The sequence below is a fragment of the Balaenoptera musculus genome, chromosome 6, assembly GCF_009873245.2.
Source record: "Balaenoptera musculus isolate JJ_BM4_2016_0621 chromosome 6, mBalMus1.pri.v3, whole genome shotgun sequence".
In the NCBI taxonomy this organism is placed as follows: Eukaryota; Metazoa; Chordata; class Mammalia; order Artiodactyla; family Balaenopteridae; genus Balaenoptera; species Balaenoptera musculus.
The window spans coordinates 12,621,126-12,645,448 of NC_045790.1; the positions used below are offsets into that span (position 1 = coordinate 12,621,126).

Consider the following 24,323-nt stretch of genomic DNA (forward strand, 5'->3'; position numbering starts at 1 on the left):
AATGGAGTGATGGATTGACTTTAGTTATGGCCTGAAAACCATATTGGGTTCCTGTTGGGATGTAAAGTCCAGAGGCCTTGAACATATGGAAGAAGGAGGGAAAATCCTTCCTACAAAGTTAGGAAAGCGATTAGAAATTGTCTCTTGATAGAGCTGAAAAAAACCTTCAACTATGATAGATTTTGCTTTCTCCTTCTCTCTCTAGCACATTAACAGACCCTGTAGATCTTAACATCTTGGGACAGAGGAGGTGGGGAGAGCAAAGGGATTTACACATTTGTAGTGTGAACAACTTATAAAAGTATGGGGAAAAACAACAGAGTTTTAAAAGCACCTTTTGCACAATTAGCCGTTTTCATATATAGTGGTCAACTCATTAGGCTTTGATGACCTGGTGAAAACCAACAACCAATTAGGGAATGATGGCAAGTCAGCAAAGCTCAACTTGAACTTCTTAGATGACCAAGAGCTTTCAAGCGCAGCCAGCCCCCAAACTCCAAGCTTCAACCACCAAAGGGCAAACCTGACTTTTTCTTCCCTATCTTCTTAGCTACTCCATGCATCAAAGCCATTAGCCCGAGTGAAGGCTGGACCACCGGAGGAGCCATGGTCATCATCATTGGGGACAACTTCTTTGATGGCCTCCAAGTGGTGTTTGGGACTATGCTTGTATGGAGCGAGGTAGGCAAAGGCAACTCGCTTCCCTGATTTTCTTTGCCCCAAAGATTGTTTTGATCTGGGGAAACTAGTAATTCTGCAATGTCAGCGGCATGAACACACACTACTGAGTACCTATTATAAGTGGGGCACCAGGATTAAAAGACATGTAAGCCACAATTTACTGCAGGCATGGATCCCTTAAAAAGATAAATATTCACTGCAGTACTGTTTATAATTGTGAAAAATTAGAAACTGGCTAGATGTTGGATAATAGGAGAATGGTTCAATGATGAAGTGTCATCATTTATTTAAAAATTTTATTTGAAATATTTTTAATGACACAGGAAAAGGGAACACATGCTATAATGCTAAGTGGAAAAAAAACCCCAGGACAACAGTATCTATGGATGTAAAATCTAATTATATAACACACAACCACAGAAAAGTACTGGAAACATGCCAGAGATTAATAACGGTTGTCTCTGGGTTATGCAGTGTTAACATTTTTCTCTTTATTTTTCTGTAATTTCCAAGTTTTCTACTGTGATAATGAGAAAAACAGCAAAACAAGTTACAAAAAGATATGTAACAGTGCTACGTTTGTAATGGAAATTGCCAAATCAATTTGTGAGGTCACGGCAGTGTAGGAGTGAGGGAAGGGAATGATTGCAGGGATGGGGGTTGGGTGGGCATGGGAGGTGAGAGGGACTTGAGCTGGCCTGATAGGAAGGGAAGCGTAGACAGGTTGGGTTGAAAGGAAATTCCAGGGTGAGAGAGAGAAACACATGAGACACAGGGACAGGGCGTTCAAAGCATCTGGGGTGTCATGAGCGCACCACTTTGCCCTGGGTGGGGGAGGGGGCAGCAGCAGGAGATGCTCGTGTGCTCAGTATCTGCACGATAACTCGTATAACAGGTATTTTATTCCTCAGCTAATAACTCCTCATGCCATCAGAGTGCAGACTCCTCCTCGGCACATTCCTGGAGTAGTAGAAGTGACATTATCTTATAAATCCAAACAGTTCTGCAAAGGAGCTCCAGGGAGGTTCATTTACACAGGTGGGTGAGAAAACGATTCCAAGGGAGACTGGCTCCTGGTTCACCTTTGCTCTGGTTCCTACTTTTTATGCTTTATAATCATTCTGACTCTTCTAGGTCTTTCTACTGGTGTGGGAAGGGTGGAATGGGCGATAGGCATTGAACGGGGACATGTGAACCTGATTCTAAATTTGTATTTTATGTAAGCAATTTCTGCAGTCTGGGAGACGGTCATGGCACCTCATTTCAGGAGTCCATCCTTATGAATTTAATTCAGCTGGAACCATGCTAGAATACATTTTTCTCCAAGCAAATCAGATTAAAAAAATTCAACAAAGTTGCTGGCTATAACTCAATTTTCTTGAAAAGGATTCAAGAAAGTTGCCTAATGGTGCTGCAGAGTGATTCAAATTATTTTACAATTTTATGAAAGTAGAAATGATCTAATTGGTTCAATATTTGTTGAATGCCTACATTGTATCTACTACTTTTTCCCAGGTTAAAGGGACAACGACATAGAAGACATGGTCCCTATTTGGAAATTTAGAAACTATTGGAAGAGGCAGTGGTATATTGCACAGAACAGCAGGAGAATTAGAGTGTTCAAAATGTTTAGTATTTCCAGTGAATGGAATACGAGTTTCAGGAAGAGTGACTTTAATGTGGGCTACAGCAGTGGGATGAGGCTTCAAGGAGGAGATGAAATTGAAGACCATTTTTAAGGATGGGGAGGATTTGGATCGGTAAAGAGAAAAAGGAAGAGAGTTTCCACTATGGGACTCTTACGTGCAAAGGCGCAAAGGGTGACGTGTGCTTGTATCTGGAGGAGAGAAGGCTGGTTCAACAGCTGTGGGGATCCATTTAGGTAGAACTTATGCCAGAACTTAGCTGAGATGAGCTAGGCATGGCAGGGAAGGAAACCATAAAACAGCTCAAAAGTTCTGCATGGTGCCTAAAACAGGGTCACGTGACATTAAACAAGGTCACATGACGAAAAGCCTGGGGAACAGACGTAAAAAAAAGCCTACGGGAGTGATGTAAAGCAGGGTCACATGAAGTAAAGCCTGGGGAACTGATGTAAAGTTCATGTTCATAGAGACAGAAAGTCGAATGGTGGTTACCAGGGCTGGGGGGATGGGGGCAATTGTTGTGTAATGGGTACAGAGTTTTAGTTTTGCAAGATGCAGAAGTTCTGGAGGTTGGCTGCACAACAAAGTGAATGTACTTAACACTACTGAACTGCACATTTAGAAGTGGGTTAAAAGGGTAAATTTTGTTGTGTGTATTTTACCGCAGTTTTAAAAAATGAAAAAAAGGCCTTGTATGGGAGCTAGGACTTAATTTGGCAAGATCTAAGATGACATTGAAGGTTCCTATGTGAGAGAGTTACTCAAAACTGTTATCTTAGGAAAAACGAATGCTGTTGATATATAAAGACTGAGTTAGTCAGGGGAACAGCTGAGGGCAGGGAGATCAACTAGAATATTGTTACTTTGAAGAGAGGATAAGGGGAAAGAAAGAAATATAGAAACCAAGAAACTATATCAGACATATTATGAATTTCTAACAATATTATTTTATAGTGTATTCTTTCTCATTTGGACTTAACCTCCTGTTCTTGTTTAAGCGTAAATGTTGGGTTAGATATCAATTAGGAGTAGGTGGAAGAGGGTGATTTTTAGGTATATATTTAACATTTTGCCTTTGAGGTTTTCTCTCTGTGATAGGCACATCTTGGTTGGGTTACCTGTTTTTGTGGATCTATGGAAGACTCTATTGCAGTTGCAATAAAATATTTACCATTCTAGCTCCAAAGGGACATAGTTTTTGAGTCATTTAAATGAGCATTTATTACATGCCTACCATGGGCTGGCACAGCTCTGGGCTCTGGGATATAGAAGTGGGCAAGATAAAGCCCCCCATCTTAATAAAGCTTGCATTCTAGAGGGGGAGACAGAGAACAAGAACATACCTGATACAATTTCAGATAGTGACAAGGACGGGATAGAGAATGAGGGAGGGTCTCTCTGAGGCAGGGGCATTGAGCAGAGACACGTATCGCAGGTGTGGAAATCTGTCTGCCTCTGTCCTTATCTTTTTGACCTCCTGTCTTCTCCATTCACATTTCCTCCGTCCCTGGACCTCCTCGGGGCTGTGTTTTCTGTTTGGTTCACCAGTGTTAGCTAGAAGAGCACCTGGCAGTCAATGAATTGGGGGCAAGTGTCTCACGTAGAGAACAGATGACAGCCTGAGAGGTGGGGATAAGCCTGATTTAAAAAAAAAGAAAAAAAAAAGGAGCCCACATAACAGTAAAAATAATAGATGTTATGTTACATGTAAATCCAAAAATTTTAGAGATAATGAGACATCGAAGAGCATCTGGTCAAACTCCCTCTGTTGCAGGTGAGAAAACTGAGACCCAGGGAGAAATGACTTGCCCGTTGAATTCAATGTGGAGTCAGAACAAGGACTCAGGGCTCTGGCCATCCTGTCTGGTGACTTCTGTTTAGCAATGCAGTGTCGGCAAATAGTTCTGTTTTCCTGATGTGCTGAGACATCGTTGACTTATTCCTGAAGCAAATATCAGTTGAACGTGCCCATTCTGCCCAGCCCTGTGCTCTGTGCTGGGGCCACTGCAGACCAGTCAGACCAGGGGGAACCTTCCTTCCTCAACGTTATGATATAGCGAAATAAACGTGAACTGCTCATGCTCTGGGGTCAGACTGGCCTGATGCACAGCTTGGCTGGCCTCTACATAGTTTTAAATCTTGCAGGAGTGACTTAACCTCTTCGTTTCCCCATCTAGAAAATGGGCTACCTACCTTCCAGACCTGTGATGAGGACTAACTAATACAGTGCATGGCAACAGTGGTGCGCCGGTAAAGGTTTAACAGCCAGCTCTCCAGGGAAAAGGGGCGGGGGAGCATTGGTTTGTAGCATTTGCTGATTTCCATGGTGCAGGTACTCTCACCATGGCTGATTTCAAGCTACCAGTATGACATCAGCTAGCTCACAGCATTCCTGAAAATTTAACAACCTGCTCTCATGAGCTGGTACACACCAGGTCTAGAGCACCTCTGCACATAAAGCATTTGAAATAGAGAGCAACTGTATCTTATTATTCGAAAGGTGTATATTATTAATACTATTATTGCTATTAGTGTTATATCATCACGGAGGCTGACTTGAACAAGGAATTACAAATGTGACGAGTTGTATAGGATGCTGGGGATATATGTCAGAGGAATCTTAAAACGATAGGGAAGGTTAAGGACAGTTCAAACTCATGAAACAGTATGTGCAAAGGCCCTGTGGTAGGAAAGAACATGGGATATATTTGATGGCAACTATGAACAGGGAAGAAAGAATGTTAAAGAGAGGTTGGGTTCAAGCTGGAAGAGAGGGTTGAGCCTGCTTGTGTGGCTCTATCCCAAGTGCCATGGGGAGCTGTTGGAATAGTTAAAGCTGGGAGTGCCATGATCAGATTTGCCTTTTAAAAGAGCATTCTGGCTGCAGCAGTGAGAATGGCTTGGAAGCTAGGGAGGTCAGTTGGAGGCCAGTGTGGTGGCCCTGGCCAGAAACGATGGCAGCTTGGGCTAGAGTGCTGGTGGTGGGGACAGGCAGAAGTGGATGAAATTTAGGAGGTAACATTGACGGGACTTGATGATTGATTGGATGGGGTGAAGGTTGGGGAAGGAAGGGGAGGGGACGACTCTCGGGTTTCAGGTTTGAAAAATTGGGTGGGTATAGCTTAGAAAAGTGATTTTTAAAAAGGTATAAAGTGCTAAGGGAGTTCAGCGGAAGGACAAAATACTTCCAGCTGGCGGAGAGGTGGGAAGATTTAATATTGTAAAGATGTCTGTCGATTAATGAATAAATTTAACACAATGCCAATCAAAGTACCAACAAAATGTTTGGGGAAACTTTACAAAAGTTCACCTGTAAAAGTAAAGGTGCTAAAATAGGACCCCGCATTTTGAAAAATGAGGGGCCTTGCCCTACCAGACTTTAAAACCTATTTTAAGTTTCAATAATTAGAATAATATGGGGTTTTGCAGGAACATATAGAAATGTCATGCAACAGAAGAGAACACTTAAAAATAGTTTTTGTACACATGAATAGTATAAATACAGAAGTATTTGTATGGGTGAGGAGACATCTCAAGTCAATGTGGAAAATATGGAATGTTTAACAAACGGTGTTGGGCCAACTAGTTAAGCATTAAAAAAAAAAAAGGTTAGGTATCTAATTTCATATCATAAACTGAAACATATTTGAATTAAATATTTTTAATTAAAAATGTAGGCATTTCAAAAAATTATTATAATTGAGCCTTGCTAATCTTGATCTCAAAGACAGAAACCACCAAGCATAAATATGTGATTACATAAAAAGAAAATTTTTGCATGTCTAAGTTTCCCTCATTAAATCAAAAGGAAAAGGACAAACTGGGGACGTATTTGTTACATATGACATATTATCTTACATAAAAAAATATTCATTCATTTGTTCAGCAAACTTCATTTTATGCCTACTCTTTGTCAGCCATTATGTTATACATTGTGGATAACCAGGTGAACATTAGATGTCTTATAAATTAAGCAGAAAAAAAAATCCCAAATTAAAAGCTAGCAATGTACCGGGGTGGGGGGAGGGAAGGGAGGGTGGGATGAACTGGGAGATTGGGATTGACATATATACACTACTATGTATAAAATAGGCAACTAATGAGAACCTACCGTATAGCACAGGTAACACTTCTCAGTGCTCTGTGGTGACCTAAATGGGAAGGAAATCCAAAAGAGAGGGGATCTATGTATACGTATAGCTGATTCACTTTGCTGTACAGCAGAAACTAACACAACGTTGTGAAGCAACTATATGCCAATAAAGATTAATTTTAAAAAGCTAGCAAGGAACATCGGGAGTTAATTCAAGAAGGAATATAATCAAGCAATAAACATGTTTTTAAAAATCCCAACCACATTAATAATCAAATAAAAGCAAATTAAGGCAACTACAGGATAACATTTTTTTTTTTCCTATCAAGTTGGCAAAGATTTTTTTTAAACAAACGAAAATGCCTAGGATGGCACAATGAGAAGAAAGTGGGGACTTTCTAACGTCCTACTACAGGAGGGTAGATGGCTTCAGCAGAGTACCCTAATGGTACTAGCCTTAAAAAAGTGTATGTACCCTTTAACCCAACAATTCTACTTTTAGGAATGTGTACTTGGGAAATAATTGAGCTTGCCTGAAGGTCGTTCATTGGAGCACTGTTTATAATCGTGCAAAATTAAAAGCATTCTTAGTGTCCATTAGGGAACTCATTAAATAAATAATAAAACATCCTTACACTGAAACACATTTTAGATATTAAAAGTAATGCTGTGGATGGATATTTAATTACATGAAAGATGTTGGTGATTTTTTTTAAAAAAAGCTTAAAAACTCTATGTACAGTATGGTCCAATTTTATATATATATATATATGAAAAAGAGTAGTTGCATTAAAAAACCCAAGGTATGAAAGCCTGCATACCAAGGTGTTAACAATGGTGGCTTCTGGATGTTGATATTATTATTTAATTTTTTTCATTTTCTTTACTTACATTTATTATTTTCTAACAAAATGAAGTAATTTTAAACTAAAAGTTAAATGAAGAAAATATATAAGAAATTTGCATCACACGTTTAAATACTGAAACAGCACACATCGGCAATCTTGATTCTTTAGGTACAAAGAACGTATTTCCAGATGAAGCAGTGAAACTTCATCCTTCTCGCCTTTGAGAAGGAAGGACCTTGGGAGGCAGTTAGGGGTGAGAAGAGTAGGGATGCAGGCGTATACGCTTTCGCAGTCAGAGAAGAAAACAGAAATACAAACACGGTCCAGGATAACTCAGAAGCCTGGTCACTCTCCCTACAAACTTCCACTTTGAGGTTCCTGGGCCAAATGCGACTCGGGTTGGTGGAGACAAGCGGCTGATGTTATCCAAAGAGGGGACCAGACACCACAGGAAATGGATGGGTGGTCTCTTTTCTGGTCCCCCCATCTAGCAGCCACTAACATGTAAAGCTAATTTACAACCCACTGGGAGTCTTAGACCAACAGCTGGAAAGGCAGTGGCTCCCCCAGGTGAATGAAGGTGGGGCTGGGGCCTCCTCCAGGGAGCCTGCAGGATCGTGGCGGCCTTCTCCCTGCGAGGCGTTCCAGCCAGCCTGGCCTCAGAGCCACACGTTGTGAGCCCCTTGGGAATCAGCCCCTCCAGTCCCAACCAGGGCTACTGCAGGAAGGTGCTTCCGAGACCACCGAAGGCTGAGACAACGGTCAGCTCTGTGGTGAGGTGGAAAATACCACATTGATTCCAGAGGAAAGGGAAACCCTGAACCTAGAGGGTCTTACTGGGGACAGCGTGAGATTCCGGGATGGGATGGAATCTAAGAGGAGGGGCAGCGGACTCAGACCTGCTTTTGGATGTGGGCTGTGTCATCCATGTCTTGTTTGTCCTTTTGTCAAGTCACCTAACCTCTCTGAGCCTCATTTTCTCCATCTGTAAAGCTCTGGCGCTAATTATACTCTGACCCATAGATGTTTCCCGAATTTGGCTGAGGATAAGAATCATGCTGGGCCCCGCTCCAGACATATCGAATGGTGCTCTTCTGGGAGGGTCTGAGAATCTGTGTTTTAAACAAAGAAATGAGTTTGGGAAACCTGAGTCCTGCTCATCAGGCTGCTGCAGTGACTTCCTGGCTTGTAAAGTATTCGACAACATGGGGCAGTTCTTTTGAGACTGAGTCATTACACCACGCACACAATAGTATCTACTCTTAGGTGGAATCTTCTAGAAAGAAACTCAAAAAGCAGGAGGTAGGAAGGCAGCCTCCAGAAGACCTCCTCTCCCTCAGCCGCCACCCCACCACACACATCTTATGGTTCATGGTCCAACTGTTGGTGGTTCCTGTATCCAAGGGTGCACCACCACAATAAACCCAAGCCTGTTAGATGGAACTTACCTGGTTTAATTAGACAAAATGCAGTAATCAGCTTCCCACAGTTGTTGCTGCCAAGTACAGCATAAACAACATCAGGGCTCTGAAAAGCAACACGTTTTCTTCACACTTGTGACTTTGCAGGTCTATTTTCCTCCGACCACGAGTTGCTAAAGTGCAGCCTGCTGCTGCAGAGCCAAGAGATCCACACCAGAATCTAGCTCATCAGGAAAGGTCCCATTTCCTCTGTCTGGTCTGAGACCCAGAGATGGTACCAGCCGGGGCTTAGGGGGGAAGAGATCCCCTACACTCCTTGCAGACTTTTCTACAAAAAACTGGCAATGCAGAAATATAATCGTGGTAGGGGCTCCCAATGGGACCATGGTTATTGGTTGTTCACTGTACTTCTTGTCTGTCTTGAGGATGCAGGGAGAGAAAGTCCGGAACAAGGCTTTTGGGGGTAGAATTTCCACCGTCTACAATTGTAAAATCTGTACCATCCACAGAAACCAGTGAAAAATCATGATGCATGAGTGGATGGCAGGTCACTGAGCGTATGGGGGTAGATGTGCACAGCTTTTCAGTATCTTCCTATGATCTTTTGCAGAGTCTGGGTTTCACATTTGATTGCTGGTTAAGTTCGGACAGAACTTCTAAGAAAAAAAAATGATGCTAGTACTTCAGTGATCACGTCTGTCGTCTATTGAGCACGTAGGGCCAGGCTCTGTCTTTTGAGCTCGTATAATCACCACCTTTTCCCATGTTAATGGTTCCATTCGTATCTCAACTTTATAGATGAGAATCCTGCTGCCTAAGGTCACCAAGCTAGGTCCAAACCTAGCAGTCTTATCCCAAAGTTGTGCTCTTAACCATTGACCTGTGCTACTTACCAATAGCGTAATAGCTTCTTCGAAGAAATTACGCTAAGGCCATTATTTGGCTTCATCCGGAGTTTTACTTGGCAAATGCCAGTGGCCTCGGCTCTCTGGCTGTTACTCCGAGGAAGTGCACGGGCGACAGGCCTGGCCAGTGAGCATGGAGGGGGCTCAGAGGATGCCTCACCCGTGCCCTGGTGTTCCAGATCGCTAATGGATATTTCTATTTCAGTGTGATATGTAGGCTTAGAGCCCATGAAGGGCTTTGAATTCCCTAGAAGTCATAGATATTATCCTCTTCATGAATAACTGAAACTGCAGAAGGCAAAAAAGTATGAACTCCACTTTGATATTAAACTTGAGAAAACTTAGCACTGGAATGGAAGACAGTCAGTGACACAGAGTTTAGAGGCCTGAATTTGAGTCTGAGCTTTCCAGCAAATCACCTAACTATTCTTCACCTTAGTTTTCTAACCTAAAATATAGGAAGATACCTATCTTACTGGGAGGATGAAATTACGTAGATACGCAAATGTATTTTGTATAGGAATATACAAATATGAGCACAATTTACTATTCTAAGTGTTTGGCTGTGGGGTACAGAGTTCCTGGGATGAGTTCTTCGTAGCTTCCTTCCTCACTGCTGTTTGATCAAGGATGGACTTTTTTTTTTGCATGTCTTCTCTTCTGTAGAAGGTGGCTTCTTCTTGAAAGACCCACCATATCACGCCTTTCATATCTGGGTCGAGATTAGAAATCAGGGTTTTTAGGTGACAGAGGAGGCCAAGGCAGCCCGAGAGCATGGGGGCTGTTTGCAAGTGAGTTGAAGGGGAAACAGGTTTTCCAAGGAGAGGCCGACAGGGCCCAGCTGGCCCAGGTGCAGGCTCAGGAGCTGCTTCCCAAGGTGTGCAGTGAACTTAGAAGCTGACAAAACACCCTGGCTATGGAGACACGAGTAGAAGCCAAAGAATCCACGTCAAGTCACCTCCTTCCCAGAGCAATTCTTATGTTTTACTTTTTTTTTTTTTTTAACATCTTTATTGGAGTATAATTGCTTTACAACGGTGTGTTAGTTTCTGCTGTATAACAAGGTCAATCAGCTATACGTATACATATATCCCCATATCCCTTCCCTCTTGCGTCTCCCTCCCTCCCACCCTCCCTGTCCCACCCCTCTAGGTGGTCACAAAGCACCGAGCTGATCTCCCTGTGCTATGCGGCTGCTTCCCACTAGCTATTTATTTTACATTTGGTAGTGTATATATGTCCTTGCCACTCTCTCACTTCGTCCCAGCGTCCCCTTCCCCCTCCCCGTGTCCTCAAGTCCTTTAGCACAAACACATGCATTTGATTTCCCTGTTCATTATTTGGGCGAAAGCATTAATCAACAAGAAAATGGCCCAAACCAGGCAGCAGCTGGGAGGAGGAATGGGAGGCCTAGATGTTTCCACAGCCCTGCCGCCCACATCATACCCTGCACGGCCTCCTCCCCGAGTCTGGGCACAGGGCGTGGGGCCCTGCTTCCACTGAGGCGCACTGCGCAGATGTGCACGCTGGATGGCAACTGTTAATAGCTCACCCACTTCACATCTCTTCTTCTTTTTTCTTATAGCATTATCCTGAAAAAAAAAATCTCATTTAAGAAATGAATCTGATTTGTAGTTAAAAATACCCAATTCGGATATCAGAAAGGGGCCCAAGTACCAGTTGTTCCCAGTTTGCACTAGAAACAGGTTGCATGAAGAGCCCTCCTGGTAGCCTGTAGTTTTACTGAAGTTAAAACTCCCACTGCCTGTAAAATTCGGATCCATCACTCGGCTGAGTCTGAGGAATGATGTCTCTGTTGGGGAGACACCAGAATAGGGGGCTGTTGTTTCACTAGAGATATCACAGCCTCTTAATGGCCTGGTGGTCTCAGCTATAATATTCTAAATACACATTACAGAGAGCAGAGCATATTCATAACTGCTCCATGGTGGCATTTAGATTTACCCTTGAAATTTATCTTTAATTTTTACAGTTGTCTCCTTAACCATGTATATTACTCCCTTCTTCAAACAATCTGTCTTGCTGCTGCAGTTTTTCTTGAAACCAAAGCGTAATTAAATATTAAATTAATATTTCATTTAAAATTAAATATCCAAGGCTTCCGTCTAATCTTTCACTTGTGCATTGCTATTTCTCACCTCGTGTTCTCATTCCTGTATCCACAAAGGCAGGTACCACCTCTTAATAATGTGTTCCTATATTATCTTTGTTCTTTTTTTTTTACATTGGTGACACTGAACCTTTGCTACATTGAAACAAATGGATGTAGGGAGAGATTTCAGTGTAGCAAAGGTTAAAGACAACTTAATTCAACAGCCCATGGCCTCAACTCCACCCATCTCCACTTCTCAAGGAAGAATTTCACTGCACCAAATAAGTAATAGTCTTAGCATCATATAATGCAAGAGCTTACAAGGGGTCTTAGAGGCCATTTAGCCCAACCTTTTGTTTTTGCAGAGACATAAACCAAAGTCCACCTGCCCTTGAAGGTAGTGTGGTTGGTCAGGGTTAGGAATTAAGGCATCCCAGGAAAAGGCCAGCTTTATCTCCACCACACCATCAAATGCTATGAAACTATTTAACTTGGGAGCATTATAATGCCAATCGAACATAGCCTTGAATCTTGGACACCTGAGGAGTATGTCAGAAGGTAGATGAATAGATGAGAAAATTGGAAGGTTTGGGAGAGAGAGAGAGGAACCAAAATCATAGCACAAAGAAGGCAGATCTCACAGGAATCAATACGTTAAGATCAAAGCACTTTGAAGACATAGACACTGAGGGAAGAGCAGAATGGAGACATCCTAAAGGTGGCATGAGGGCAGGAGCTGGTCTGTGTGCATGCAAATTCCTCCCCAGGCAAACCAGGCTGTTTTACCCCTTCCCGTCCTGTCAATAGAGAGTAGCTGTCTTTGACCAGAGCTGTGCGGAGAGGTGTCCCTCATGCATGTTTTCTCCTCTGCCTGCATATCAAAGTCCATCTTCTGATCTGGCGGTCGCCTTACATAGATTTTAGTTTTCTTGAGCAGGATTCTTTTTCCATTGCTTTCTTTATTCTTGGAGAAGGTTGGAATTTAGAGTTAGGACTGGAGAGATCCTCTAGTTCTGTGGCCTGGACCCCTTAGTGGCCCGTGGTCTCTGTGATAGAAGTGAAGATCCTTTGCTGCAGATAAACGCACATAGCTGCAGACACACAACTAGGCTCAGACTTTCTAGACTTCTGTCGGCCTCCTGATGGCCATCCATAGACTCCGCAATGTCCTAGGCTCCAACTGAAGACTTACTAGTGAGGAAAGCTGCAACCCAGGCCAACATCCCAGAGTGGCAGCCTGACAGAACACTCAGATCTACCTCACCCCATCATCTTCTTGGTCTCCTCTCAAATTTCTGTAAAGGAACTCAATCGGCCCTTGATATTGCCACCTTTGTGATAAGAACTTCTGTTGGTCAGTGGCAGAAATGACCACCTACCTGCAAAGTCAACACGGTCTTTGTTGAGGGTTGACCAGAACTCTCACCGGGAGTGCCCTTTCCATGTTAGCCAGTGTCCCCTCTATTTCTGGGAAACAGAAGTAGAGGCATAAGCTGGGGGAAGCATGATCTTCTCTCTGTGACTCCACTTAAGGAAAAACAATCATATAGAATTTATCCATCTCACCAACCCTTTGGGAAAATTAATATTGAGCAACAGCCAGCTTTTTTTTAAATGAGTGGTTCCCAGTAGATATTTTTAGTTAAATACTATTTACTTACAAAAGGAACCCTTCACACATCACTTATGGTTTATATCTAGTCGTTGGGTCCGAGATATGTTAAGTAACCTCATATATTATCCCTGCAATCAAAATAAGAAATGACACGTAAGATCCAATGTCTCAGGAGAAATATTATGAAATCTCAAGGTATTGATGAAAGTTTTTCCAAGGCTGATCCAAATGGGATTTAGATTCTGTGGCAGTTGAAATGTGTATTATTAAACTCCTTAAGCAAACCCGAATGACTCCCAGTGGAGGATTAAGACATTCTATGTATAGCAAAGGCGAAATTCTCATGTCTGAGTTTTCTCTATTGAATTCCCCCTTGATTAGCTTCTGTAATATTTAACTTCATGCCATGCCATAATTATTTAATAAAAGGTAAATATAAATTATATTTCAGTGGGGATATGACCTTTTACCTTAATGTTATGTTACTAAAGAAAGACATAGATAAATAGAGCCTATACATTGAAGCATATTTTTAATTTACTGTGTTTTTGCCTTGCCAGCATTTCTCTTATGTCCCCGTCAGCCAAGGGGTTGGCAGGACTTCACACCATCCCCGCACTCCATGTGGTAGCAGAGGCTGTAAATTCACACTGATGATGGCAGTTAATGATCTGGTTGGCCCTTAGAGACAGTCTTGGTGCTGGTCTCGGGCACCTCATTAGCTAATTGAGGTTTACTTGGCTCACACCAGGCCTCAAAAGTCAGAGAACACCCAGGGAGGGGGGAGGGGGGAAGTTGGGACTCAAGGTGAGGCTGAAGCGATAGGAGGCCAAACAACTGGTCTGATGCGACGTGAGTTTGGAACCAGAGTAAAAGCTGTCCAATGCAATCCTGATGTTGTGAAGGCTGAACCCTTGAGGGACTGACTGAGTTTTCCTCTTACAGTTTGGTGTTGAGTAAACGGTTTGGACTTCATGATTTTTACTTCACAATTGCATTTAAGTGGCATGGTGTGTGTGTGTGTGTGTGTGTGTGTTCACAAGCACATCCGTGTGATTATTCCCTGTCCATATGGATATACACGACGGTGTGTGTCACTGTCTTTCTCATCTTGGATACACACAGAACCCACCCACAGGTTATGCCTGTGAAGTTTGGCAGGGGCTTCCAGAAAACACTCAACATGAGAAATAGATGATTATGTCTGCTTTGCTTATTCAGTTTAAAACGTGAATTGCTAGCCCAGTGTGGTCAGGAGAGTCTGCTGTTTCTGACTTAGGCGGGGAGCGAGGAGGGGAGGGCAGACAAGATGAACCAGACATCACCCTTGTGTCCTGGGGGTTTTCATCTCACAGGGACAACAGTGGGTACAACCGTGTGATAAAGTCCATGAGAGAGAAAGCATCAGGCGTGCCGATCAGAGCGCAGCTTTAGCAGACTCCTTTGTGGGCAGCAGGAAGGCCCCAGGAGTAAGGAGGTTAGCGACGGCTGAGGGTGGACCGCCAGAGCTCTAGTGAGAGGGAGCGAGAACCTGTTACCCATGCAGACGGAAGAGAAGGGACAAGGACAGTCATGGAGACAGCGGGGACCTTGGGGAGGGTGGCTAGATTCTCTGCCTTATGGGATATCCCCTTACTTTGGGCTCAGCACAGTGGGAGTATACCCGTATTTAAAATTTCCGTTTTCTCCATGTAAGAAAATCAGCATCTTAGGTAATGAAATGGTGCATATCTGAACAAAGACGAGGCTATGATTGATTTAGACCATTTTGTCACTAGGTCTGCTCACCCCGCAGCGCTGGGACGCTGTCTGTGTTTGCTGATGGATACCAAATGGGGCTTCTCTCACCCTCAGTGTTCTGGGCAGGGCTGCACTCTCTGATCTGCCCTTTGCTGGAAGCTGCAGAGGGAGCCTGGGGAGGGGTGGAAGGGGGTGCAGGGAGTGGGTGAGTGGAAGCAGAGGGTAGCATGGCCACTTTCAACACTCTGCCCTTGGCCAACTCCGGTCCAGTAGCGAAGGACAGAGGGGTAGCCTTTGGCCCGGGGGCTGCTGGCATATCTAACGGGGGCTTGGAATGACATCTCTGGTTCTACAGCAGAAAAGGTGAAGGTAGCACAGGCCTTGAAATTATAGAGTCCAGGGTACAGATCCCACCTTTACTGCCTGGAGCTTCATTTAAAATGGGGATAAAAATCCATGTCTTAGGGTTGTAATGAGGATTGAATGAGCTAATATATGTAAAAGGCGTTAGCATAATGCCTGTAACATAGTAAAACCTTCATTCTAACAGAGATCGTAACAATTTTCATTATTGAGTATTATAGCCACTAAAAATCCTACTATTAAAGAAAAAGTCTTCAGAAATTGCTGACATTATAGTGCTAAGTGGAGAAAAAAAAAACAGTTTACGGAATGATTCCAGTTATACACACAGCTATTCTTACATGTGTTTCTGGGTAAGATGGTAATCTGAGTACAAGTGTTTAATTGGCCCCCATCCCCAGGATATACTGGAGAATATTTTCAAGAAAACATAAAAATAAGGGAAATCTGGTATTCGTGCGTGAAGCTAGGCTGGTCTCATCAATATGCCAGAAATTTTGTGCCATTGTGCTGATGTGTGCAGAAGGGGTTGTGTTGGAGGATGTGTGACATTCCGCTCGTGGGAAAAGAAGAGCCGGGCCAGGAAATAATGGTGGAAACCCTGACAAAACCTCCCAGATCCCTCCCCCAGAGTGAGAACAAGTGACACAGCAGAAACTAGATCTTGAATGGAGAGAGTACACTCAACAACTCCATGTCCAGAGAAGTTGTCATTAATATGTGAGGAAAACAGAAAGACATTCTCTTATTTCAAGGGCCCCGACAGAAATCAGTTCTTATTCCTACTGAGGTAACCCTGACTGCTGGAGAACTGAATCAGTGAGGAATGCAAGAATGGAAAAGTGATGGTACCCCAGGACCACTGGTCAGCAGAAAAAGCGGTTAAACATATAGTATCTGAATTATTGTTAAGACGATGACAGAGCTTAACATAAACATGAAAATTAATGTCTTAAAGGGACAGATCATAGAAAATCTAATAATAGGAATATTAGCTGAAGAGGATGAACCATCACCAAAAATGTAGAAGTACAGAGAATGAGGTGGGGAAATGAAGGGTAAGCAACAGTTTTTTTTATATGTGGAGGGGCTCCATAGACTCAAACAATTAGGAAAAATAAAATACTTTTATAGAAAGCCAGAGGGACTATTTTAAATTAAAATAGGATGCGCATCTTCCTAGTCACTAGAGAAAAACATATACATTAAAAACCTATTAGACATACAAGGAACATGTGGAAGGATAAATTTATAGTAGCAATTATGTATAAAAGATGTTAAATAACATGATCAAAAAGATAGATTAAATAATACATTGAAAGCACTTCCCGTGGAACACAGACAAGACTAATATGAATTCACAAAAAACTTAATAAATTTCAAAAGGCAGATATTCTGCAGGCCACCTTTTTGAATCCAGTGCAATTAATTAGAATAAATAATTAAGAGTTTAATAGTCAATCACCTAGAAATTTTAGGATATTCTCTTTGGAACTAAAGGAAGACGAAATTAGAAACAGAACTATTCAGAATGTTGTAACAAAGTTGGTGCGGGGTGAGGGACTGTGTGGAGAGTCATAAACAGGAGGTTAGAAATTTTAAACAAATACTGTATTAGACTCTATGCTAAAACATTTAAAATCTTAATGAAATGCATGATTTCTTGACGGCTCACGGCTACTCAGTGTGAGTAGCATGAGGCCGGGGTACCTTGAATGGGAGGAGCCTATGGGCCATCCAGGTGGACATTTCCAGCCAATACTTGGATAAATAAGGCTGAATCTTGGGCAAGCTATCTGAGCTGGAAATAAAGCTTTGTGATAGCATGTAGCCTGACATGGGAATCCTGGGGGCACTGAGGAGGCTGTTGAGGAAGAACGTATAGGCAAGCAGAAGACCGCCTTGGCAACAAGAAGCATCAGATGGACAGAGGAAGAGCAGTCCTCAAAGTAGGTTGAGGTTGCCCGAGTGGAGCGGCAGGGGTGAAACAGGGTAGCGTGCATTCAAGAAAGCCAGTGAGTGCGAGTATTTCCAGCAGGAGAGTTTTTCCAGTGTCAGATGCTAACTTGAGTTTAAGATAAGAATGGAAATTTTCCTCTTGGTTTGGCTAAGATGTTATTGGTGACTTTGACAAGAGCAGTTTCACTGGGGTTCTTTCAAACTTTGAGTCAAGAGATACTATCCATGCAATATGAGTTTTATAGTACGTAGGATAAAATATAGAAAGCTTCTCAATTTATTTTTTCAAAGCTGGTATAAAATAAAAATTCAGAAGCCGACAACACCATGCACACTGTCCCAGTTATTAACATGGGCACACAAATCCCCAGCAACAATAATAGTAACAGACGCTTGTTGAGGGCTCAAAATGTGCCAGGCACTAGTCTCAGTAATGTGATTGATTTCATCCTCCCACCAGCAATCATAAGAAAACATTAACAAATTGTATTCAGAAATATACTAAGCAAATGATATACCACATCCATAAGTCAAGGTTTAATTGTGAAATATTGAGAAATCTACTCTAAAATACAATTTAAATTGGTCCAGGGAGAAAATTCATATGACTATAATTTCGTAAAATTCTAAGAAGTCCTGATAAAAGCCCTTATCAAAGCATGATAACTAATATCTATCTCAAATAGCCAACATCACATTTGGTGCTGAAGTGTTAGTGTTATTCCCACTTTAAAGGAAAAAAAAGCAAGAATATCCACTATCATCCTCTTTCCAGACACTTTTTGGGAAGTTTTAGCCAATACAAGAATGGGATTCAGAGAACTAAACGGAATTAATATATTTATCAAAAGCAGACAAAATGATCATCACATATGGATGCTCTGAATGTACAAGCCTAAGAATGAACAGAAAAAATAAGTACATCTGTCAGGGGTTTGGTTACAAAATAAGAGACAACTGCTATTGGTTAAGATCTTTTACCTGCAAAGAACTGTGCTGGGGGCATGCTATCCATTGTTTCATTTAATTTTGACAGCAAACCCATGAGATGGATTTTAAACAGAAGCTCACAGAAGTTAATGGCGGAGCTGGAATTTAAACCCAAGATCTACTTGACTCTAAAGCTGATTCTCTTAATGACTATAGCATATACTATCACACACTACCCTCACACACATTGTCTGTGCAGACACATAAAAACCAAAGTGTTTCTAGGCGCTAGTAAAACTCTTAGAAAATGTGATGAGGGAGTAATCATATTCACAATAAAATCAACAGAAAGTGACATGCATAGCAAAAAATGAAAACCAAAAAACTTATCACCTGTACGATGAACAGTACACATTTTACTGGTGGACGTAAAGAATTCGTATATGTATATGTATGTATATGCCACACGCCCCCACCCCGTGTGTGTGTGTGTGTGTGTGTGTGTGTGTGTGTGTGAATGTGTACTTGCCAGATCTTGGAGTTGGGATGGTCTTTCTACCTGTAATACCTAAGGACAAATTTGGACATAATGTTGTAACATGGTGACAGAGTGTTAAAAGTATTAATATGTAAAGTGTTTTTACAAGTAAAAAAAAAAAAGGCCTAATTCTCAATAGAAAAGAGTGCAGAAAGTATTATAAGCAGTTCATAAAAGAAAAAATTAAAATGATCAGCAAGTATAAGAAAAAGACGTCAACCTCGCTGATGAATAAAGAAATGTAAGTTAAAATGACCACATGCCTTGCTGGAGGGAGTATAAATTTATATGTTCTTCTGAGGAGTGGTCTGACAGTATGTGTGAAAGGCCTTAAATATAAATCATAATTTTTGCTCCAGTAATTCTAATTCTTAGAATTTTCCAATTGAAATAATTAAAGTTATGCACAAAGGATAATTTTTGCTCTGATTTTCATAATAGTGAGAAATTAGGACCACGTTAAATGCCAAACATTAGGAAGCCATTTAAATAAATTATAGACCATGTCATGGAAAAATATGCAGGAATTTTAAATAATGTTATAAAAGAATATTTAATAACCTGGGGAAAAATTTGATATATTGTTAAGTGGATAAAAAGTAGGTTATGTAATGGTGTGAATAGTATGCTCTGAATAATTTTAAGTATGTGTGTGTGTTTAAATCTTGGAGGATATAAGCAAAAATGTTAACCCAGATCATCTCTAAAATGGTGAGATTATGGATGATTTTATTTTTGCTTCTATATTTAAAAATTTTAATAATTTCTTTAAATAAAAGGTGTTGCTTTGAGAGTTCAAATAAAAGAAACAAATATTCATAAAACATATATGCAAAAGGTAAGATTAAAAAGGAAATACACCCTCCTGTGTTTACTGCTGCCTAATGGGAGTGCAGGTGATTATTTTATCCTTTATATCTTTTTTCTTTACTTCGATCGTGTATTAATTTTAAAACCATAAAATATAAGCAACACATTTTTCAAAAGTAAAGGAGGAGAGGAAAGAAGGACAAAGGATAAAGGAATCAACCCCCAAAACTCTTTAGCACAGTAGAAATGCCAAAATAGGTCCTTCATTCATTCATTCATTCATTCCCTCACTCATTCATTTTACAATTGCTGACACTAAGTGCCTATTATGTGCCAGGCTCTGTCTCCAACAATGAGAACACAGTGGCAAGACAAAATAGGTGTGAATTCTGCTCCTATGGAACTTGGCAGTATCTGGTGGAGACTGACATGAAGTGAACGTATGTGTAACACAACATAATTGAAAATTCTGAAAGTGTATTATGCATAAGAAGAGGGTTTCATGAGAATAAACTCACAGAAGGTTTATGTATGTATGAACGTAAATATTTAAGAGCATAATTAAGAAAAAGTGATGTTTAGGAGAAGAATTACTAGATGATGAAGGTATATTGGGGAAGAAGGCAAAGAAGGAAGAAGGGAAAACATGTAAAGGTACTTTATCGTCTGCGTAAGAAACTGGGATGGGATATGGTTGATTGTGTAATGTTTCTGCTTATTTGAGAGTGAGCAGAGAATGGTAAGTGTGTGTACTTAAGGCAGAAATGATAAAATAATTATAATAATCCTGAAATTTGGAGACCTTTCTATTACCCATGGCAGACTTAATTAGAAGCTTTGCTTTATGGCCAGTTTATATACTCAAAAAGAAGACTTTTGTTTTTCAGCATTAAATGAACCCACCATAGACTATGGCTTTCAGAGACTACAGAAAGTCATCCCAAGGCATCCTGGAGATCCTGAGAGATTAGCTAAGGTAAAATGCTTTGGAAAATGACATGTGAAAACCTTCTTGGAGAATTTCAGCAAACTTAGATAAATCTAGCGACTTAAGTCTCTTTACAATTAAATTAGGCATTGAAATTTGGCTAAGCTGGAGATACAAGATGCGCATAAAATATCTACTAACTGTGAAATATGTTATGATCAATCTCTGAGGAAATATGAAATCTGAAAATTTGGGCCTATAAAACAAACACCCTACAATTATTCAGCTTATAAAACATTGCCAACTTTATGAAAATAAATAATTGTATAATTGCTTAAAAGTATAAGTTCCCATTCCTTTGTATTTAAACGTAATTTTGTTTACCCGTAATTACAGGGACATACTAATCCACAATCAAGTATTCACTGAAGGCCTAGTATGTACACAGATATTTAAGGAAGTGAAAAACACATCCATATATAATTTCTATGAAATGTATCCCTTTCAAATGAACTTGCTCACAAAAATTATATAGTGAATCTGGCCCATTATTTTAGCTTTCTTTATTTAAAAATACATCAATTTATTAGGTATTAATTAATGAGAAATTATGAAATTTTAACATTTTTATTTACATTTTAAGCACATACATTATAAAATGCCATGTTCTCTTTTCTGTAGTGTGAGTGAAATTCAAGTACTGCAGTTGCTTCTGCATCGCACCTTTATTTTCCTCTTGGAAAAATCCCCAGCCCCACCATTAAATTAGATGATATCTGGAAAGTAGGTTAATAGCAATTTAAAAGGCTGTTAAAAACAGAAGGTGGAAAAGACAAAATGAGAGGAAAGGGATTACTGATTACTAATTCTTTCTGGTTAAAGTGAACAGGGGGAAATATTACTGAAAGAATTCATCTTTATTAGAGTAAAATTTTGCAGAAGGCATTGCCAAGATAATTTCAGTACTCTGGACAACTCCTTGGCAAGCAGCTAAACTCAGGTCAATCAATCATTTTGAGACTATTTGGTTAATTAGAATAACGGATTTTTTTAATGGAATGGTCTGTAAGTAGTTTTTAATGGAACTCCCATGATGTTATTAATTTTAGCCAACTCTACCCTTAATTTGGTTGTGTTTTGTTTTGGTAGCCAAGCTATTTATGGAGCCCTTTTATCGAGAAGTATTTCACATAGATACGCATTTATAGGGGGATTCATATGTGTGATTATATTCTACCTGTCAAACCAAATATAGGACCTCTTGACTAGTTACTTACACTTTAGGGGGATGCCTGGACTTTCGATTTTTATACGTAATTTTCATTTGTGTTGGCCATTTTGGGTTTTACCTTTGCATATATTCCACCCTTTCTTTTCTTTTTCTAGGAAATGCTGTTGAAAAGAGCTGCAGATCTGGTGGAGGCGCTCTATGGGACACCACACAATAACCAGGTTAGGTGCTCACATTTTGCACTCTCTTGAGTTCAACTCTTATTGCTCGATAAAAACACTCACCTCAACCTGCCACTTTGTAGGACATCATTTTGAAGCGTGCCGCAGACATCGCTGAAGCCCTGTACAGTGTCCCCAGGAATCCCAGCCAGATCCCAGCTCTCTCCAGCTCTCCAGCTCACAGTGGCATGATGGGCATCAATTCTTACGGCGGCCAGCTTGGGGTCAGCATCTCAGAGTCAACACAGGGAAATAATCAAGGTACTACCTTTCTCAGAGTCAAAAGTCAAACATCTTATACATTTAAAAGGTTGGTTCTGCTGGAGTGGAAGGAGTTAAAGCTTGATTCTTATGCCATCAAAAGAGTGTGTCCCAGATAAGCAATGCAATCATTGGATTATCTCAACATTAGGTGTATTGTTAAGACTTTGAGCTCTTTAGGTACCTGGCAGAATCCTTTAACTGGAAGCATTTAAGAATAAGATTAAGTATTGTGAACTTAGAAGAGTTTAGGCTTACTAAAACTAGATTTACAGGTATTATTTGAATAAAATCTACACTTCTGCTATTGTGATCATCAAACTGAATAACGGAAAGAAGCTGAGTTATTGCCATTATTGTTACTTACTCCCAAATTCCTAGTGCCAAGGGTGAATGGCTTAGATTTGTTTGGTACCTTCTATTTGTGTATTATCTCATATATATATATATATGCAAATGTATACAAATATATAAATACAGCAACACAGTTAACTGTGCTTTTACATGTAAAGCATATTGAGTAAAGGTTTTTGTCATTGAGGTTTTTATTAAGGTGCTAAATTTATCATAAATCATTTTTAAAAAGGAGTAAATGTTTCTGCTGATGTACCTAACCTTGGGATAGTTTTATTTCTAATTTTCTCATCCACTGCAAGGGAATTCCTCAGTCTCACGCTCAGGGCGAGTTCTTCTTACAGAAATATGGGTGGGACATATTATTACCTTTTTTTTTTCCCCTAAATGTGGGTCATTTCTTAAATAGCTTTAGAGACAGTTATCCTATGTGGGTTATTTCAGGATAGATTAGGCGAGGTCTCTGTGCTGGGGTTTCAGCAGTATAGGGAGGACTCATCCCACTCTGGATTGGATCTCCGTGCATTCGATTGCTGATGCTTCCAAGTCTTTGGTCAAAGAACAGCCCATTTATTTATTTTTTTAACTTATTTTTTAAAATTTACAATGTTGCATTAATTTCTGCTGTACAGAAAAATGACTCCGTTATACACATATGTACATTCTTTTTTATATTCTTTTCCATTATGGTTTATCCCAGGAGATTGGCTATAGTTCCGTGTGCTATACAGTAGGACCTTGTTTATCCATTCTAAATGTAACAGTTTGCGTCTGTTATCCCCAAACTCCCAATCCATCCTTTCCCCTACCTCCCCTCCACCTTGGTAACCACAAGTCTGTTCTCTATGTCTGTGAGTCTCTTTCTGTTTCCCAGATTGGTTCATTTGTGCCATATTTTAGATTCCACATGTAAGTGATATCATATGGTATTTGTCTTTCTCTTTCCAACTTACTTCACTTAGTATGATAAGCTCTGGTTTTATCCATGTTGCTGCAAATGGCATTATTTCGAAAGAACAGCCCATTTAGATGAACTTATCAATGCATTTTAAATGAAAATGTTCCCCACCCCACACAGCAGGGCATGGTAACAACTTCCAGCATCTATAGCTGTGATCTTCAGAGTGCTAGTGCCTCTTCAAATGTTATTAGGATGCCTTTTCCCCATCACACCCAGAAAAGATGCTATATTATGTTAAATTTGGGAAACACTAGGTTAGCAAAGTTAAACCGGTTTATTTATTCTCCGGGCCCTTCATATACGAATCTTCAATATGCTACGGTACGCACCATCTGCCAAGCTTTATTTGACCACAGAACGCTTTTCTCAGTGATACCCATCAGTGTCTCAGAGGGCTCTAGCGTTACATGAAATAGGATTTGGGAGATGTCACTGGCACACTGCCGTTAGTCATTCACTCCTTGGTGTGAGTTGGAGATGTTGACTGCCAACGGAAAAGAGGAGGAAGGGGGGAATTACAGGGATATGGTTTTGTGTGAGATGGGGAAGAGACAGGAAGGTATAAAAAGTTTGAAGACAAACTGCAGACTTTTCCACTAGAGCCCACAGTCAACTTGGAATTCTATAGACCGGGGACCATGTGGACCTATGCTGCCATATTTGGTCTGTGCTGTGTGCGTGTGTGTGTGTGTGTGTGTGTATGTA

General features: G+C 40.7%; 1 protein-coding gene across 1 annotated transcript in view; it reads left to right on the plus strand.

The window, feature by feature from the left end:
- Nucleotides 1–24,323, plus strand: part of EBF2 (EBF transcription factor 2) — a 190,099-nt gene that overhangs the window by 150,857 nt on the left and 14,919 nt on the right. Inside the window, exons 9-13 of the mRNA XM_036856859.1 lie at nucleotides 551–681; nucleotides 1,593–1,719; nucleotides 20,550–20,638; nucleotides 21,977–22,042; nucleotides 22,126–22,303. Coding sequence (XP_036712754.1) covers nucleotides 551–681; nucleotides 1,593–1,719; nucleotides 20,550–20,638; nucleotides 21,977–22,042; nucleotides 22,126–22,303 — 591 coding nt within the window. The remainder of the gene's footprint in view (nucleotides 1–550; nucleotides 682–1,592; nucleotides 1,720–20,549; nucleotides 20,639–21,976; nucleotides 22,043–22,125; nucleotides 22,304–24,323) is intronic.